Source organism: Lissotriton vulgaris, chromosome 6 (genome assembly GCF_964263255.1).
Source record: "Lissotriton vulgaris chromosome 6, aLisVul1.2, whole genome shotgun sequence".
Classification (NCBI taxonomy): domain Eukaryota; kingdom Metazoa; phylum Chordata; class Amphibia; order Caudata; family Salamandridae; genus Lissotriton; species Lissotriton vulgaris.
Window position 1 is genome coordinate 75,782,433 of NC_141694.1, and position 19,783 is coordinate 75,802,215.

The following is a 19,783-nucleotide window of genomic DNA, read 5'->3' on the forward strand; positions in this document are numbered from 1 at the left end:
GGTGTATGTCAGGGATGCAAGCACCTCTTCCGCAAAACCCAGTCGGTCAAGACACAAGTGTTCCGTATGTTTGCGCTAAACTGCCGCTCCCTACCAAAACACCATACGGAAATTGCCATGTTGCTCGAGGAGAAAAAACCCGACGCAATCTTCCTAACAGAAACATGGCTCACTGCACACTCTGATCCAGACGTGGCTCGAGCACTACCCGCAGGTTACCACATTCTTAGAGTGGATAGACCGGTCGGCAGAGGCGGAGGTCTGGCGATCATTGTGAAAAATCAATACCAATGCCGTATCTCAGCTGATACTATTCCCGACTGCGAAAGCGCAGCATTCTGTTTAGAATTCAATGCAAACAACTCCTTCACAGGCACCCTGATTTATCGCCCCCCTGAACCTGTAAAACTGTTCCACAGGTCCCTGCCAGAAATCATCGCGGTAAGAACCCTTACGTCAGCCAACCACACGATTTTAGGGGACCTCAATCTTCATTTTAATTCCCCCGCAGACCACATCGCACAGGAATTACTAGAAGATCTGGAAGCCCTCCAACTCCCCCAGCTGGTGGCTGCTCCGACCCACGAAAAAGGCAACTTGCTAGACCCCATATTCAGTAACTGCCTGGACCTAACGGTCGAGCAACCCATTCCCCTTCCATGGTCAGACCACTTTTTGGTCCCCTTCTCCTGGGCCACTCATAAAACCTCCCAAGCACCCCCCCCAAGTCACCATCAGGAGGAACTGGTCAAAACTCCCCTTGGAATCCTGGCTACACAAACTGGACTCCACCCGTCCTTCACCTTGTTCGGATCCCAATGTGGGAAATGACACCTACAGAGATTGGATCACTCGCTCATTAGACTCAACTTTACCGCTGCGTAAATCCTCCTCGAAGAGACCACATAAATCTACCCCCTGGTTTTCTGACTCTTTAAAACAACTTAAACGCACCTGCAGACAACGTGAGAGAGCCTGGCGCCTAGATTTCCTCCCAGAAAAGAAGACCTCCTATAAAGAAGCCATCAAGGTATATAAAGATGGGATTAAAGCAGCCCAGGCTACCTACTTTTCTGAGAAAATAATGGGTGCAAAATCTAAACCCAAGGAAATCTTCCAAATCATAAAACAATGCTCTAGTGCCACTACGGCTCCTCCCCCCATCAAATCCCAGGAGCAATGCAACGAGCTTGCAGATTTCTTCCATGATAAAGTTTCAAAAATGTATTCCACCTTCCCACCCGCAGCCACTCCCCCGGAAGCGATCAAATCACTTCTCCTCAGACCACTTCCCCGTCCAAGCCAGCCATCGCTCGAGCACTTTCTCCCCCTTGACCTCGACACTTTAAATAAAGTGGCCCGTTCGGTCAAGTCCGGATCTCCCCGCGACCCTGCCCCTCCAGACATCCTGATGCAGGCAAGTAAAGCCACCTTGCCTGTAATCTTGGATCTTCTGAACACGTCCATCTCTGCATGCTCTGTCCCTACAGCCTGGAAGCAGGCCATGGTACGGGCGCTGCTAAAAAAAAAACCTAGCCTAGACCCAAACGACCTGTCAAGTTACCGCCCCATCTCACTCCTTCCTTGGACGAGCAAGGTGCTAGAGAAGCACATAAATGCACAGCTGGTGCAGTTCCTGGAGGACCACTCGCTGCTACACACATCCCAGACAGGCTTCAGGCCACAGCACGGGACAGAAACCGCCTTGTTAGCAGTCACCGAGGATACCAGAAGGATCTTGGACCAGGGAGGATCAGTGGCAGTGATCCTCCTTGATCTAAGCGCCGCCTTCGATACGGTCAGCTATTCCACCTTGCTGGACCGTCTCCACAACATCGGAGTCTCAGGTGACGCATTAAGGTGGTTTGATTCCTTTCTGTCTGGGAGGTCGTTTCAGATCTTCGACGGTGTAACAGTATCCACCAGCAAACCTCTGAGTTGCGGAGTGCCACAGGGCTCCTCCCTGAGCCCTGTGCTGTTTAACGTCTACATGAGGCCGCTGGCAGGTGTCGTCGAACCGCATGGCATTAAAATCGTGTCATACGCCGACGACACCCAGCTGGTGGTCTCACTGGCCACCGAGAACAGCAAGCACTCTTCAGTTGATTTGCTACACTGCCTAGAGGACATAAAGAGTTGGATGACCAACTCCTTCCTCAAATTAAATGGAGACAAGACGGAGCTCATGCTCCTAGGCCCACCCTCCCCAGTCCCATTCACCTCCCTGTGGCCCAATGCACTGGGCCCACCCCAAAGGAAAGCGTGAAGAGCCTGGGAGTGTGGTTGGATAACAAACTCTCCTTCTCCACCCAGGCCACAAAACTATCTGCCACATGCTTTGGCCTACTGAGAACCCTGAGGAAGGTTCTTCCACTGCTGCCGCTAGAAGCTAAAAAGGTTGCGGTTCAAGGGTTAATCCAGTCCCGCCTTGACTCGAACAATGCCCTATATATGGGGGCACCTGAGTTTACACTCCGAAAATTACAGGTTGTGCAAAACTGGGCAGCACGTTCCCTGCTGGAAATCCCGCGCACTCAGTCTGCTAAACCTGCTCTAAAAAGTCTCCACTGGCTGCCAGTGAGGCAGAGAGTAGCCTTCAAAGCGCTATGCCTGGCGCATCGCACCTTCTGGAACACAAGTCCAGCGATTAACAGAAATCTTGTCACCCCCTATCATCCCAACAGGAACCTGCGATCAAAGGAGGCCTTCCTTGCCGTCATCCCCAGAGTAAAGCGAGCCAGAGCCGGGGGAAGACTGTTCTCGCTGAATACCGCCAGGCTCTGGAATGACCTTCCCCTTTCACTCCGGTCCAACTCAGATCTTCTTTCATTCCGCAAACACCTAAAAACATGGCTGTTTGACAAACTCCCTGCACCCTAGCACCCCCTCCGCCACTTTCTGGTCAGCTCAGCGCTTGGACGCCCATGGGCAGCAATCGCGCTTTACAAATACTGTTACAATTACAATTACTAAGAAAAGAAAAGCAAGAGAAGTACTCCCAATAGGAGAATTCACGAGAAAACTCCATTACAAAGTGAGAAAAGAAGATATATACATTTAACAGGAGTACACCCAAGCAATACAAAATCATGAATTTAAAATTTGCCAGAAATCTGGCATCAAGTACGCCGAAGCAATACAAAATCATGAATTTAAATTTGCCAGTAATCTGGCATCAACTTAAATACAGGGTTCCGTGCACTGAACCACTGTGAATGCAACACTCGAGTTTTAGATAAATCATCAATAAAAATAGTGCAGGTATAAACATCAATGCATATCAATATCACAAACTGAAGTTAATGAAGAAAGAACAATGAAACTTGCAAATAAAATTACATGAATACGCATAACATGTAAGGAACAACTTATTAAACGTGCTCCAAAAGTCAAACGTAAGCATTGAAATATAACATTTTCATGAAATACTCGCAGAAAATAATTCTAGAATTAAAAGCAAGTGTTCATAACATACCTTACTGAGAGAATTGTATACAAAGTATAATCAACAACACAAATTTTAAAGAATTAAAAGCACGTAATACGCAATTTTCACCTAACGTAAAGCAAATTGAAATAAGAAGAGTCATATACACACCTAAATAACCAAATAAATAAGAAACAAAATGCGGTGTGATAACATTAAAGAAAAATTACTATGCTAGAATAAAACTGCCTGTTAAAAGTAAAATAATGGGCGTCTTCATGTGAAAGCATAGTAAAATATGAAGATTGCAGGCAGGCAATATTATAACACAAAACGTGGAAATAAAACCACAAAAGAAATAACACCGGTACCCGACTTAGTACCCGAGTGTGTATTTACATGAGAAGAAACCTGTTAAGAAAATAAGGCAATAAGCAAACATAAAATAAACCAGTAGATGGCGCACTGAATACAGCTACACAGATGTAAAACAGAACAATAAACAGTATTCGGTGCTTCTGAAAGAAAAGAAAAAAACGAATGACGTTGGGAAGAAAAATTGTCCAGAACCAAGAGAAATAGTCAGTGTCAAATAGCTGCATGTTAACGTTATTGAAGAGTCCAAAGGAATAAATCAGACGTTGTATGGACAAATCCACCGATAATACACTGTCCTGCAATGGAAGATGATAAAAATTACCTTTATAATTCCAATGCTCGATGAAGGTGAAGTTCCCACAATATGATTTTACACACGATGCAGCAGCAACACCGATGTAAGACTTAGTTGAGAATGCAATGCAGACGTGGATGATCGAGATATCAGGTAAACGCAAAATAGAGGCACTTTACGTGCGTCATAGTACCGGGTGGCTCCTGGCGCACAGAGGTATGAATAAGGAGCGTAATCAGAGTAATCGGCTTCATGAAGAGAGAAGAACGTAACAGAGACATGGTGCATGCACGAGACACCGAAGCAGGTGAGGTGCGCGTGCTTATAAAATTTGAATGAAGCAGTGCTGTTAGTTTTCCTCAGGAGAGAAGAAAAATGCAGTAATTTGTCAAAAAAAAGTACAGTTTTTATTTGCCGGAAAAAAACCCATGAAGGAATACACTGCATAATGCCGTCATTTTGAATGAGGAAAACCAATGAAATTAGTACTAAAACGAAATGCAGCCACAGTTCTGAATAAATAACTTAAGTGAAAACTGTTCTTGAATAACAGGGTAGAAACTCTGCCCTTGGTAAAAATGTATTCAGATGGTCGTTGAAGGAAAATAAAGCCACAATTAAGATACAGCTCCCAAAAAAAAAAATTACACATAGGTGATGACTGCGCTTGAAAAATATAGTGACGACTCTGCTCTCATAAATTTACTTATCAAAGTGCCACTTGACTCAAACAATTGGAGAAAACACAATGTTTAAGTTGTAGAAAGTCACTGACTCTAATATATACCACACAGAGAAAGCAGAAGGGTGATCAGGCCGACTGTAACTCTATGAAAAATATGATTGAAGAGACAGGACATTGAATAAAAGGGCACTTGATGAGAAGGAGATCATAACACACAGCAGTCACTAGATGAATAGCGTAGTGAAGCCAAGGCAGAGGAGAATATCTAAGAGAACTCACCAAGCTTGTGTAGAAAATTGGCATGCCCGAGTTGAGGCTGGCGGTGTCTTTGTCACTGGTGGGGCTGGGGCTGCCAACGGATATTGCTGAGTAGGTACAAGCTTGGGGTCTTTGAAGCAGTTTCAGTCTTTTAAAAATATATAATTGCTGTAGAGGTAAGTCCTTTGAAATAGGATCCACGCAGGTTTTGTAATCCAAATTGTCACCAATGTTACAATGATGGGGGTCCAGAGGTGGTAGGTTTCAAGTAGGTATTTATTGTAATACAGAGTAACAGTGGTAAGATGTTAAAGCCAGGATAGAAAGTAGGCCAGTAAGTAACTCTGTAAATATGCCCCACCAGGAGCTGTCCTCCTGGCAGCTCAGCCTTCAGTCGCCAACTGAATCAGTTCACCCATCCAACATTCCATGACACATACAACATTCCACACAGACAGGCTAGAGAGCAGAGGAAGAAAGAGGAAGGAGAAATCACCATACAACAATGTTACAATGATGGAAGGTCCAGAGGTGGTAGGTTTCAAGTAGGTATTTATTGTAATACAGAGTAACAGTGGTAAGATGTTAAAGCCAGGATAGAAAGTAGGCCAGTAAGTAACTCTGTAAATATGCCCCACCAGGAGCTGTCCTCCTGGCAGCTCAGCCTTCAGTCACCAACTGAATCAGTTCACCCATCCAACATTCCATGACATATACAACATTCCACACAGACAGGCTAGAGAGCAGAGGAAGAAAGAAGGAGAAAATCACCATACAACATCCCCCTTCTTTGCACTAGAAACAAAAACAGAAGAAGAATCAAGAAATGAGTAAATCACCATACAACATATATTTGGAACGTATGATTTTGTCTAAAAAATAAAACTATCATACCATACATTTGACACGTGTGCGATGATTTTGGAGTATAATTTAAAATAAGATTGTCCGGGGCATTTATGTACCTCGTACAAACCTTTTTGTGTGTTTTCATCTTATTGTACTTGTTAATTACAGGCTGTGCAGGGATTTGCTTGTCTGAAAGAAACGATGTACTATTGCCATTTTGCCAAGACGTGAATACGAATACAGGGCATTTAGAAGAATCGTGGCAGTGTTGATTACTGGAGGTTTTCTTGTTACCCGTGGTTTCTACCTGTGCTGCCCCTGCCTCTTCTGACCCGGAGAGCGCTCGCTCATACGTCATTCCTACCGACGCTGTGATTGCTGCAAGCCCCCCGAGTCCTGCTCTGCGATTGGCTGCCTGGGCAGGACGGACGGAACCTTTTTTTCTCCGGAAGTAGGACAGCATGTCAGGGTGACCGGTCAGTACAGCAAAGATAACCACGGTAGTATCTTATCGGTAAGAACTTGGGCCGAAAGCTGCGCCTACACGACAGGCTCGCGTGTGGTCTAAATGTAAAAGTCTACGTTCGCCCTGCATTTTCTTGGTTTCTTTACAAAATAATCGTTTGTCCTCAAGAACTTTCTCTGATGGGTGCACATGTTCTTCTGCACCACGTTCTGTAGTCCTCCTCTTTCCACTGTGAAATGCATGGGCGCAATTTGTTGCTAATTACGCGTTCTTGCAAGGTTGTAGTCGTTCCACATTTTTACAGCTAAACTACATAACTGCCAACCCCATATCAAAAAGGAAGATTATCCTAGAGTCATTCTGGACTCATCTGATGATTACAGTCAGGCTATTCCGGCAATTATCTGGGGAAGTCATCCAAAGCCATCCTGAAGTATGCCTGTAGGAGAAAAAATTTAAATGTGATGACGAACCTAGACTCATCACAAAAACTACAGTAGGATGGTGTTCTGATGACTTCTACTGGCAGGGAGTGATTACCTTTTACAACTCCACGAATACTAATTGACAACTTCCGGATGAGGGAGAATTATTCCAGGATGGGTTCTAGGTATTTTAAGGATGACTGTCAATTATTCCAGGATGATCCTATAACCACTCCAGGATGGAAGTGGATTACTCTGGACTGATCCCATGACAGCTTAAGGATGGCTATTGATTACATCAGAATGGCCCCATTGTATTTTCAGAATGAGTGTTGATTACTCTAGGATGACGTGGTGAAAGGGGGGCATATTTTTGTCCTTGATATTTGGATTTAAGCGGGGACTCCAAGACAAGTTCATTTTCACGGTCTGATGAGTCATTTTTAGTTGTGGATTTTTGATGAAGGACACTAGCCACCCCTGCTAAAAGGGCCAGGTTTTCAAGTTTCTGCAAATTCATCCGCGAACTTGCATCACCAGGCTGAGAAGTTGTGCTTTCAGCATGAGCTTTGTTACCAACTCTTATAGAATCCAGTCCACTATGCTTGGCTTTTTTGTCCTTGCATCTTTTCTCTGCAATTTCTTCCTCTTGTAGTTCGCGTAACACCCTCTTAAGTCTACCAGCGCTTCCCCGATTGCCACAGTCCATTAACATCTGCTTTTTCTCCAGTGCCCTTTGAAGTAACACCTGTTTTAGACCCTCTGTTGTGACACAAAAGCTTGCAATTATCTCTTGAAAAATATCCTGATTCATTAGACACTGTTTCTTCACTAAAAAAAAGCAAGAGAAAAAAATATATTTACATATAAACTTCAAAACAGAAAAGAACACATTGACCACTTGCAATATATCTTCACCCTCTAGCCATAATATATAAATAAAGAGGTATTGATAATAAAGGACAAATGTACAATCTATCCATAACCAAGTAAGTAAGTTTTTCTTAATAGACAGTACACATTGTAAGACTGAACTTGAACCTCCTGAAAAAAAGTGGGCTAAATAAAAATAGTTTATCCAAAAATGGCTGCCTTATAGTAGTGCCACAAGCTAAACGTTTCAGTCCTTTTCATAAGTGTTACATTTGTCTCTGGAGAGCAATCCAAGGCATATGTGGGGACATGCATGTTCATTTTTACTGTCCATTATTGGAGTAATTAATCACAAATGTAGGTTTTTACTGAAACAGGTTGGTAATTTGTACCGTTATCCTGCAGTTGCAAACTTATTATAAAGGTTTACTTATTGTGCTTACCAGATGATTGGAACAGAATCGTAGCTTTAAAGTCTCTCTCTTCGGTGATTGGCCGACCAGCTTCATCTACATTTTCGACCAGCCATTTACAAAGAACTTCCCCGGGATTGTCCAAAAGCAGGAAGTCACCATCTTTTCGAACACACACAGAATGATCGCAAGTGAAAACAAGCATTTGCAATGCAATGGTCTCGGCATCATTAAAGGTAGAGCTATTGGCATTGCTCATGACATTTTTTTTCTTTAAATCAAAAATAAAACTCTGCCCTCACCACTCTGCCCTCACCACCACTCTGCCCTCACCACCACTCTGCACCACTCTGCACCACTCTGCACCACTCTGCACCACTCACCACTCTGCACCACTCACCACCACTCACCACCACTCACCACCACTCACCACTCTGCTTGGTCTCTGTGGAAGTTTGTACTCCCTCTCAGACAGCACACAGCGTAAACTTATAGACACTGTTGGCTGATAAATCGGCATGGTGTGTATCACTTTCACCTACCGAATTAAGTGATTTCTATGGTCTTTTCTCTTTCTGTTGCACGAACCGGTGATACTAAGTGTCATCTTTCAACCTTCCGTGAAGTGAGGGGCGCTAGGTGATGGCCGCACTGTAGTGAGGCTCCCGCTGTACTCCGAGAAACACGCATCATAAACCCCATCCCGGCAGCAAAACTTGGACCCCCGACATCACCGACCGAAGCAGGATACTGGGCTGCATCTGTCCCCCGACATTGACGCCGATCAAAGATAGCGGAGGGAAGCGACGAGCAGCGGAGTCTGGTGGCGAGGTGAGGGGAGGATTGACTGGAGCGCCCGCCTGGGAACATCACGCGAGCCCGAGGAGGTGTAGGCCGTGCCACGAGTCAACCTGCGGCCTGGTGTGCCCATCGGGTGAAGTCGGAGCTGCTCGCTGAGGTTGGTGTTTCTCCCCCCCACCCCCCCCCCGTGGGGCACAGAGACCTACCCGCAAGCCCTGAAAGAACTGCCCAGGGTGCCGATTGCAAATTCGGCCCGAACTGGTAGATGGAGCACGAAGCTAGCTGAGGCCTACTCTGCAAAGGAGGTGAGAAGTGGCGGCCGCTAGGCGTGTGGAGAGAGCCATAAAGCGAGGCAAGCTACCGCGAGTGGGTTGGGCATGGCGAGTGGTGGCACGAAATAAGGACCTGCTACAGGCCCCTGGGACCGGACATCAGCAGCGCAGCTTTCCTATCTGTTCCAATTACCGGCAAGGGAGTTGTATGTTAGTTGCCACTAGAGCCACTACCACGGGCGGCATAGTGCCACGAGTGAAGCGGACAGCGCGAAGGGCAGTGGCTCCCTATTGGCGACAGAGACTACTTAGTGGTGTGCCTCAAATTACGTCCTCGTGTCCGCATAGGACACCAACAGCAATCTCACAACTGTAAGAGACGCAAACTCCTCTGTTGGGGATACAGGCCCCCACATTCCTGTCCGTGTATGAACAACACGGTTAATTGCTGGAGAGATAGCTACACGAAGGGTCCTGCAGCTGGTAGCACCCCCCCCCCCCCCTGGGGACTTTTGCTGGACATAAACTACTGGTTGTTCTGCAAGGCGTTTGAGAGCGCAGGCTTTGGAAAACCTGTGCAAATCCCTGACCACAGACACCACTGATTCACACGTCACAAAAGGCGCCACTACCACACAGCCATGGGAAGAACGGAACCTAAACAAGCAAAATTATCGTTTGACACCTGCAAAACGCCCAGCTCCAGCTCGAGGGAACGTGTAGATGAGGACCCGCCGGAGACAAGAGATGAGGGGTGGAAAGAGCTTCTTGTAGGGATGCGGCAAAGCCTTTCCTCAATCAACACTAAAATGGACGCCATGAACAGCAGGCTAGAGTCGGTGGTGGCGAAACTCGACCAGCACAGGAACGTTTTAGAGAGGCGGAGCATAGAGTGTCCGAGTTGGAAGATGGCGCATCAGTTAATGTCACCCCTCACGATTTCATTGAACTCGCGGCCGCCCCGGAAGTCAGGCACGGTCGCCTGTGACGGGGGCGGGGCCACGTTCACACCGGAAGAGGAGGCAGGCGGAGTCGTAGCGTCTCGCGGCCCGGGGCTCCTGTGAGCGGTGTAGAGCCCGGGGCCGCGCCAGCAGGAGGTTGGGCGCCGCGTGCTGAGGTAAGGTAAGTTCCAAAAGGCTGGAGCGCGATTGGTGCACTTGTGTGTGTGTATGTATGTATGTGTGCGACGGTGACGGCGGGGGGGCCTCGGTGCACTTGTGTGTGTGCGCGCGTGTGTGTATGAGTCAGGGGTGGTGTCTCTGTATGTATGTATGTGCGTGCGTGCATGGGCGCGTGTGTGTGTGTGTATGCGCATGCGTGTGTGGTGCTTGCGCTTCCCAGGAGACAGCGCCTGGCCACAGCGCGCGTTCCAGTTACAAATCGCCTGGAAGGATGCGCGTGGCCAGGACTGTCTTCTGGGAATGCTAGTCGCTGACAAAAGATCTCGGCGGAGACGCGCTTCCGCGCGTTGACGCCGAGACCTAAACAGGACGTTGAATGAAGCCATGATTATGTCCTGCTAGATATAAAAATCAGGAATTTGTTTGTGTGTGGTTTAAGTTTCAGAGGTAAAATACAAAGCATACAAAGAAAATGGCGGTAGTGTTTCTCATCAGAGAAAACGTCCGCACCTACTGTTGTAGTTATTCTCCCCGGGTACGTAATGCGCGAGGTATCAAATAGAGGTGCACTGAGAACTTGATAAGACACCCACCACCAGGGGTGTTTGAGCAATGCAACTGAATGCAAATACCACGAATCAAGAGAGAAAACCAAATTACACAAGCACCCTCTTAAAAGTCCATTAATCTATGAACATAAATGTAGGATAATGGTGTTAATTCCAAGGTTATTACACCAACATCATTCAATGGTTCAATGGCAATTCAAAGTATGAATCCAAAACCAAATCTTGTGCTTCAAGTTCTTTATTGTTCAAATAAGTTAAAAATTTCCCAGCTTTACACTGCCGACACGTGTTTCGCCCTCTCCAGGGCTTTTTCAAGGCTATCTTGTTCTGGTCTTATGCTGCTCTGGCATCGGAGAGGTCTAGAGTTCGAAAAGATACGGGTATGAAGCGTTTATGCGAAACCTATTGGATGTCTTGGTCACAGCGAGCTATTCAGAAAGTGGGTTCCCTCTAAGTAACTTTAATCTTGTAAGGTCCCTCGTGGAGCATTGAAAGAACAAAAGTGATTTAGATGCAGAAGTGTCTTGTTGTGGAGGTGCGACTCGCTGCGTGGAGGTAAATCCTATCTTGCTGAGTGAGAGATTCTTGAAGACCTTGATAAGTCTTTTTCTCGTAGTTTTCGGCGCCGAGACTCCACTGCAAGGCACTCAGCAAGATAGGATTTACCTCCACGCAGCGAGTCGCACTTTTGTTCCTTCAATGCTCCACGAGGGACCTTACAAGATTAAAGTTACTTAGAGGGAACCCACTTTCTGAATAGCTCGCTGTGACCAAGACATCCAATAGGTTTCGCATAAACGCTTCATACCCGTATCTTTTCGAACTCTAGACCTCTCCGATGCCAGAGCAGCATAAGACCAGAACAAGATAGCCTTGAAAAAGCCCTGGAGAGGGCGAAACACGTGTCGGCAGTGTAAAGCTGGGAAATTTTTAACTTATTTGAACAATAAAGAACTTGAAGCACAAGATTTGGTTTTGGATCCATACTTTGAATTGCCATTGAACCATTGAATGATGTTGGTGTAATAACCTTGGAAATAACACCATTATCCTACATTTATGTTCATAGATTAATGGACTTTTAAGAGGGTGCTTGTGTAATTTGGTTTTCTCTCTTAAAATACAAAGCATATCAAACTGATTAACAGATTTAATTGGAGAAAAGCACCCCAAAAAGTACACTGACCTGGTGCAATTTCTAATATGCCTAGATTTTGGACTACAAATAAGTGTTTGGGCATGCACTGAAGGCCATTGAAGAAATTACTTAATAATCAACTTAATTTTCGGAGAGCCAGAGTGTATGCTTAGGTCTTGCTGCTCAGGACAAATAGTAATAGCAAAGTAGAGGCATTATGAAAGAAATAGAAGAACTATCAATAAGTGAACTTTCACACTGGGGTTTGTGACGGAATCAAGTTACCTATCCCCACAGATGCATAGAGAGTCAGATGCCTGCTACCCTCTGCCCACCGGCACCCCAACATGAAAGGACAAGCGTTAAAAATGCAATAGGTTTCACCTTTTATTAAGCTAAAGATATTAGATTTGCTAGTAGTATTGTACGTTAATTGTGCAATATGTAATGGCTTTATAAATGAAACAAAAGGCATTACAATGGCAAACACATAAAGCAAAAGCATTGGCATAGCCAATAGGTCTCCCCTCTGGGACCTTATAAGTGTTTTGCCAGAGGTGTTTGGAAGTTTGGTAAGAGATGCAATTTAACATAAAGGGATCCCATACCTCGTTGACATATGCAGTACCCGCAGTTCAAACGAGAAGAGGCCTTGGGGAAACCTCTTATAAGATCTCTATCAATGGGGAAGGCACGCGTTACTGCAACTTGTGCGTGCTTTCACCTTAATGCTAGAAGCGAGAGAGCGCGCAAGAAGAGAGAGAGAGAGAGAGAGAGAGAGAGAGAGAAAAAGAGTAATGTGATTTATCGCAGGGCTCGGTCCTTCTGCACTTTAGCAGTAGGTCAGGTTGTAACTGGATAATATATGGCTGGGATCGTTAGTGGCAGATGTAACAAGACCTGCTTCATTTTTACTGAGATCTTAGCGGTCAAGGTAAATTAGCGCAAACAGGGAATACGTAATTTGCCCTGTCTCAATAATATATACAAACGAGTTAAAAACATTGCATGCGCATGGAACGAAACCAGAATGATAGCCTGTTTTGCGAAAGTAGATACTGCAAGACGTTGGAATGCGTCGGACTATGTTTCCTAAATAGGGCGTAAACCTCAATTGCCACAGGCAACCAGGCCTTTCAATTACACCAATAGCAAACAAAATAAGGAACCAGCATTACAACGGCTAAGTTATTTGAAGCATTTATCCTTATGCTTTGAAACGCATCCATGAAAACTGCCAGTGTTTTAGAAGATGTGCTGCTCTGCACACTACACAGCTTGGGGAACGTGACCAGGATTCAACAATAGAGCACACATTCATTTAGTAATGAAAGCTCACTACAAGTTGCAAGGTCACAAGTAATGCTCAACAATATACAATATTCACATAAATAAATGTGTTTAGCCTTCTTTGATTGACAACTTTTCAGTAGATCGAAAACTGTTCCATTTGGTCGAGAATCTTGAATACACGCAGGTGCACTTGGAACCAACATGTGATCTACAATACACAGGCAGTAATTTATTTTTCCTTACGGCGAAGAACTTGCTGTAAAACACATTTTTTAGGCTTTTTGCAATTTTCCACAACTTACAAAAGCACGCACTACGTCACACATACACAAAAATACACACGCTCAAACACAAAAGGTGCATATTAAACAAGCAGGCTGGCTGATATAGACAAACATCAAGCACACGTAATACACAAACATTGCAACGCAGGCATTAATTAGAACACGTACGAAGCACACACATGCAGGGAGCTGCGTCTGAGTTTGCCCCCTTAATGAAAACTCGTGCTTTCCGAAAAACGAGGAAGCTGGTCTGGGACGGAAATTGAGCAGCTGGGACCCAGAGCGAAGGATCGATGTACTCTTTTTTAACAGCTGCAGCACTTACCTGAGTATACGCTGGAATCGAGGAAGGAAGTGGAGTTGGAAAATAAAGGGACCGATGCCAATGCACCTGTCCCTTTAATGGCCACTCACGCTAGTCTTCGTTCTTGCCGCAGAACAATGACGTCCCTTCCGGCGCTCCGGATGTGCGTAGGTTTTTGCTAGAGGAATCCACCGGCTTCCGGTATATGAAAAGGTGCGAGAGCTGCTCTCCATTGAGGACCTGCGGTTCGAATCCCAGCCAGCCGGTAGACTTATGGTTTACAGTAGATGATTTTGGCATTGACACGAGGTAGCTGTGCATTTTTAAAATGTATTTTAGTATTGTGATGGAGTGAATTCGGCAGTCACCATGACGACAAAGCTTGTTTTCCTTTGCAAGACTCTATTCCTCGGGCTATGAGCAGGTCTGTCCGTAGTTGTTTAAAGAGTCTAACAATCGGATTCCACTAAACTATGTAATAATGGAAATACTCTATGAAGGAAGTGCAGCCTGGGGGTACAGAAAGTATCATATCACAGCAGCGCCTCCCGGCATTCCGCATTCATAAAAAGTTTGGGGGTTTGTAGGGCTTTTGGATTTTAGGGCGTACATGGTCATTTTAAGGTTGAGGGTGGGTTTGTGTTTTGGGGTGCCAGGTGTAATTTAAGGGTTTAGAGCATGTTTGGGTTTGGAGTGCGAGAGTTCATTTTAGGGTTTAGGGTGTGTTTGGGTTTTAGGGTACAAGGGTTATTAGGGTTCAGGGTGTGTTTGTGTTTGGTGTGCAAGGGTTAATTTGGGGGTTCGGGGTGTGTTTGGGTTTTGGGGTGCAAGGGTTAATTTGGGGGTTCAGGTTGTGTTTGGGTTTTGGGGTGCCAGGGTTAGTGTTGGGGTTTAGGGTGTGTTTGGGTTTTAGGGTACAAGGGTTAATATTAGGGTTTAGGGTGTGTTTGGTGTGCAAGGGTTCATTTGGGGGTTTAGGGTGTGTTTGGGTTTTGGGGTGCCAGGGTTAATTTTAGGGTTTAGGGTGTGTTTGGGTTTGGGGTGCAAGGGTTAATTTGGGGGCTCAGGGTGTGTTTGGGGTGCCAGGGTTAATTTTAGGGTTTAGGGTGTGTTTGGGTTTTGGGGTGCAATGGTTAATATTGGGGTTCAGGGTGTGTTTGGGTTTTGGGGTGCAAGGGTTAATTTGGGGGTTCAGGGTGTGTTTGGGTTTTGGGGTGCCAGGGTTACATTTAGGGTGTGTTTGGGGTGCAAGGGTTAATTTGGAGGTTCAGGGTGTGTTTGGGTTTTGGGGTGTCAGGGTTAATTTTAGGGTTTAGAGTATGTTTGGGGTGCCCGGGTTAATTTTAGGGTTTAGGGTGTGTTTGGGTTTTGGGGTGCAAGGGTTAATTTGGGGGTTTAGGGTGTGTTTGGGTTTTGGGGTGCCAGGGTTAATATTGGGGTTCAGGGTGTGTTTGGGTTTTAGGGTGCAAGGGTTAATTTGGGGGTTCAGGGTGTGTTTGGGTTTTGGGGCTCCCAGCTGCAGGAGGTCAGACGTTTATCTGCAATTCGTTGTGCAATCATCCAACAGTTTGCATTTTTCTGGAAAGCTGAAACCAAAGTGGTGGACGTGCTCTTTAACCTCTTCCATGCTCGTGACGGAACTGTTCCGTCACGAGCCACGGATGGGCTGTGCTGGTGACGGAACGGTTCCGTCACGGCCCTGCCGCCGAGCCTGCACGGCGCGAATTCCGCGCCTGCGCTGACGTTCTAAAGAACGGGCGGGGCCGTGACGGAACCGTTCCGTCACAAGCACAGCTCACCCGCGAGCCGTGACGGAGCGGTTCCGTCACAAGCACGGAACAGGCTCGCGGCCGCCCCACCCCCTTAGCGCTGCGGCGGAATAGCCGCCGCAGCGACAGGGTTAAATAGACAAACAATTCCTGTTAAAATCACCAGACGCAAAAACATCTTATTGAAAACACAATAGTACCTTTGAAGTATTCAGATGCTTATTTTCAAATCACCCCAAAGTCATCAGGAACAATGTCATCTTGTAAAGTTATCGGAGAGTCATTTACAAGTCATCATCAGGAATAATGACACCTTCTGAAGTCAGCAGATACTAATTTTCAAGTCCTCCTTAACACTTTGGCTGCTAAGGCAATTCCCCTCCTGTGCTGGAAATTGCTCTAGTCCATGCATCATGACGAGCTCAGCTCGTCATAAGCACAGCTCTAGTGTGCCTCATGATGAGCTGAGCTCGTCATGAGCAGCGAAGGGGTTAAATCATCACGAATAATGACACCTACTAGAGTCATCAGGTACTCCTTTTCAAGTCATCCTTTAATCATCACGAATAATGACACTTTCTAAAGTTATCAGATACTCATTTTCAAGTCATCCTCAAATCATCAGGCTGAGCTTCTGCAGCTTGCTGATGCCTTCAAGAGCTTCATGATGTCTGATGACGTGTAAATGACTTCTAAGGTAGTTGGATGACTCTGGGATGGCTTCTAAAGTAATCCTGTTTGACCTGGGACGGGCCTAACGTCAAGCGGCATTCCTAGCTTTTATTCACCATCGAGGACCGTTATACGCCCCATAGTATCTGCTTTTCTGTGGAATCTTTGTGTTTACGAGTCTCTGGGTGGAAGGACTACTTTGAAATTTGTTTCGCGCCGCGTGGGTTAATTGTTGTCCATTGCCTGGCTGGTTGCATTACTTTATGGTAGCTGGCCATATGGTCATCCGACCAACTTGCTGGCTGGCTCTTTGCCAATTGGATGTGTGGGAAGTGACGCTTAGGTGCAGTGTTGAGCGCCTAATGGTGTGGTGATTTGGGGGTTAATTCTCACAATCTTTTGGTTTATGGGGGAGTCTGTTGTACTGTTGGGGTGAATCTGCCCTAGCATGCGAATGGGGCTACATGCTGCAAGTGAACTATCAGAGCTCCAATGTCCACAGCAAATATAATGCTAGAAGATGAGAATTTAGAATGTCTACACAAATGTAAACTACAATATAAACACTTCACAGTTGATAAAATATTACTAAACTGCAGGTAGTTGGTTCAGACTGTTAGCACTTGTATTGTGATGGTACACTGGAAATCCGATGTTTTGTATTGTAATTGCATTTATATAGCTCTTACGAGCTCTGATGAGGCGTCGAAGTGATTTTTTTTGACGAGTAGCGTGCTACTTCGGGACCCATAGAGGATTAGTGTTGAATTAGTATAGTGAAACATGCAAGTACATTTTAAGTGGTGGATAGGTTAGTCTGTTATTTGGAATGATAGCAGAAGGATAGATGAGGAAAAAAGGTTTGTATTTATATAGCGCTTGTTACCCCTGATGGGGTGTTGAAGCATGCTATTCAGGAAGTTCATAAAGGATTAGTGGTGAATTAATATGGTGAAATATGAAAGTAATTTCAGTGGTGAATATTAGTCAGTTATTTGGATTGAGAAGGATAGCGGAGGGATAAAAGGGGAAGAAAGGTTTGCATTCATAAAGCACTTGATAGCCCTGATGGATGTTGAAGCGCTTTTCTGGCGAGTAGCACGCCACTCTGGAACCAATCAGGATTAGTGTTGAATTAGTATGGTGAAACATGAAAGTAATTTTAGTGGTGGATATGTTAGTCAGTTATTTGGATTGAGAAGGGGAGGGGTAGAAAAGAGGGAAGAGTTTAGAAAGGTTTGTTTTGGGGGATCGGTATAGTAAAAGAGCTGTCAGAGGATGCAAGGAGGAGTAGAGTAGGAGAGAGTCTAGAAAGGGGTATTTTGGGGATCAAAGTAGTGGTATGGGGTTTGGGATAGGAAAGAGTAGTAGAATGAAGTTTGAGATGAGTCAGAAGGTTGGGCTAGAGGATATATTGAGCGAAGTATAGGCTGAGAAATAGGGAAGTGCATTGGAAATGCTAAATTAGAAGAAAGTGATAAATATATAGATCCATATGTACATTGAAGGTATATAGATGCATAAAGCAGACCCTCCAGGATATTGCGATTTCGCGGTTTCCCGCGAAATCGGCACTTTTGTAAAAATGCCGTGATTTTTACAAAAGTGCCCGCGAAATCGGCACTTTAGTAGAAATCGCGTGGCATTTTTACAAAAGGCCTATATCCTGGGGGGGTCTGTCTATCGCGTGCTTACGGATCTGTTCAATTGACGCCTTATCAGCAGCATCTTACGTAAACACCCACGTCAGGCCAGCCACCGCCATGCTCCACTGAATGCCAAGGGTTGTTTTAGTTCCTCATACCCGTTTGGTGTCAGAGCGCTGGAGAGGCCAGAGACCTGGAATGGGGCTGAGGGAACTGGGAAGCCCAGGTGACGCCGCAAGAGATAGTGGACAGTTCAAAGGAAGTCTGCAAGAAGTCGGACCAGAGGGGCCACAAGCACAGCCTTAAGAAAAGGTCAGCGCGAGGTCAAGCGATGTCCAGAGATAGCTACACAGCACATACATAAATAACCGTGTATGCAGGGAAAGTATAAACAATGGTAAACTCTGCACAAGGAGTCTAAAGAGGGGAACGGCCGGTGTTCCGAGATTCACTGTATCCCCGTGTGTGGCTGCACCCCCTACGTCACGGGGCGGAGAAGGGCAGAGAGCGCCCGCGGGGTCCTTGTGCCAACATTGTTCACAGCCTCGAGCCGCCAGCAGCCCGAGGCGGTGTACGAGGCTGGAACAGTTCTAAATTCAAGTTAATTAATGTCATGTTAATCGCCATCTATGATGGAGATTTTATTACAGCAGGAGAGGGGTCTGGGAAGAGGCACGCTGATGTTGTTGTAATGCAGGCAGCTTAGCATCGCAACATGCACTGTGATCATTCGTATAACAATTAGTTTAACACACTTCCCGGGTACACGGTTCACATTTTAAATAAATATGTAGCAGCTTTAATGAGGGGCAATACCGGCCTGCAGGTGGGGGGTACGGAGATGGGCTGTGTACAGAGGTCGGCACAAGGACCCCACGGGCGCTTTCTGCCCGAGACGCGAGCCATGTTCGAATAGAGCATGCGCAATGATGATGACACTGAATGATGGTGGGCGTGGTACCACGTCATCGGCCGTAATGTGCGCATGCGCAAAACAGGGGGGAGCCACTGCCTCATGGGGGCAGCGGATTATGGAACACCGGCACCAACGCCACGCGAGTGGCACGCAGAGAAAGGCAAGAGTCTCAACTGTAATAAAGATAAATATTTAATAAACCACCTTGCTGTTGCCCGAAAATGATGTTGGCTTCTGACTGCATTTGATTTTGTTTTGTTTTGTTATTATTGCAGCGGCTGGACCTTGCGCCACTCAATGCTAACATCATTGTCCATCAGTCATACACGGTACGCCGAAGTGCTGTGTATTGCTGCATACAATTACAAAATGAGTAAATGCTTGCAGATGGCTCTGTGAATACCAATAGCAGCAGTGACATAGCAAAGGTGCCATGGGCCCTAATGCTAGCAAGATAAATGCCCCCCCCTACATCCTCTGGTTAGGTAGTAAAAAACATTTATGAAGGGTTGCAGTGGGCTCTCTCACCCCTGGGCGCAGGTGCAACTGCACCTGCTGCACTATTGATGAGTGCTCCGCTAAATGGGAGGCCATACTGAGTCCAGAATTTCACATATTTACTGGCTTAAATTAAATTAAAAGAAGCAGCCAGAGCCTCATAACAGTAAATATTACTATAGGAGGAAGCCAGTAAGGCAGGGGAGCACAGCAGTAAGGGCCTTATTGCGATGTTAAGGAGAAGGACACCATGGCAGGAAAGGAACCGTCCAACCTTAGGTCGGCGGTTCCGATGTCCCAATTCGGATGTGACCGACTTAGGGCGATCAGAAAAATCAATTTTTCAATTAAATCTTACGCTGCAGGAGGTAAAGGCCAGCAGCCCCAGGTTCCATTGAAAAATTTATATTTTCAAAAATCCCTGCACTCAA

At 45.8% G+C, this 19,783-nt stretch overlaps 2 protein-coding genes across 4 annotated transcripts in view; one reads left to right on the top strand and one right to left on the bottom strand.

The window, feature by feature from the left end:
• Positions 1 to 5,303: 5,303 nt before the first annotated feature.
• Positions 5,304 to 8,274, bottom strand: LOC147706819 (uncharacterized). Its single transcript, XM_086925949.1, has 2 exons — positions 8,100 to 8,274; positions 5,304 to 7,614 (listed from the first exon to the last, which is right to left on the bottom strand). The coding sequence occupies exons 1-2, from the start codon at positions 8,272 to 8,274 to the stop codon at positions 7,082 to 7,084; spliced, it is 708 nt and encodes a 235-aa protein (XP_086782075.1). The 3' UTR covers positions 5,304 to 7,081.
• A 5,713-nt stretch (positions 8,275 to 13,987) lies between these two features.
• The window catches only part of LOC147706820 (large ribosomal subunit protein uL14m-like), a 28,145-nt gene continuing 22,349 nt past the window's right edge, over positions 13,988 to 19,783 (top strand). The window contains exon 1 of one of the 3 annotated variants that reach the window (XM_086925952.1): positions 13,988 to 14,116. Coding sequence is in view for 2 of the 3 variants with exons in the window: in XM_086925950.1 (XP_086782076.1) it covers positions 14,057 to 14,160 (104 nt within the window). In the remaining variant the exon portion in view is untranslated. Of the gene's footprint in view, positions 14,161 to 19,783 lie in introns of all 3 variants that reach the window. The other 2 variants (XM_086925950.1, XM_086925951.1) reach the window with 2 other exon arrangements.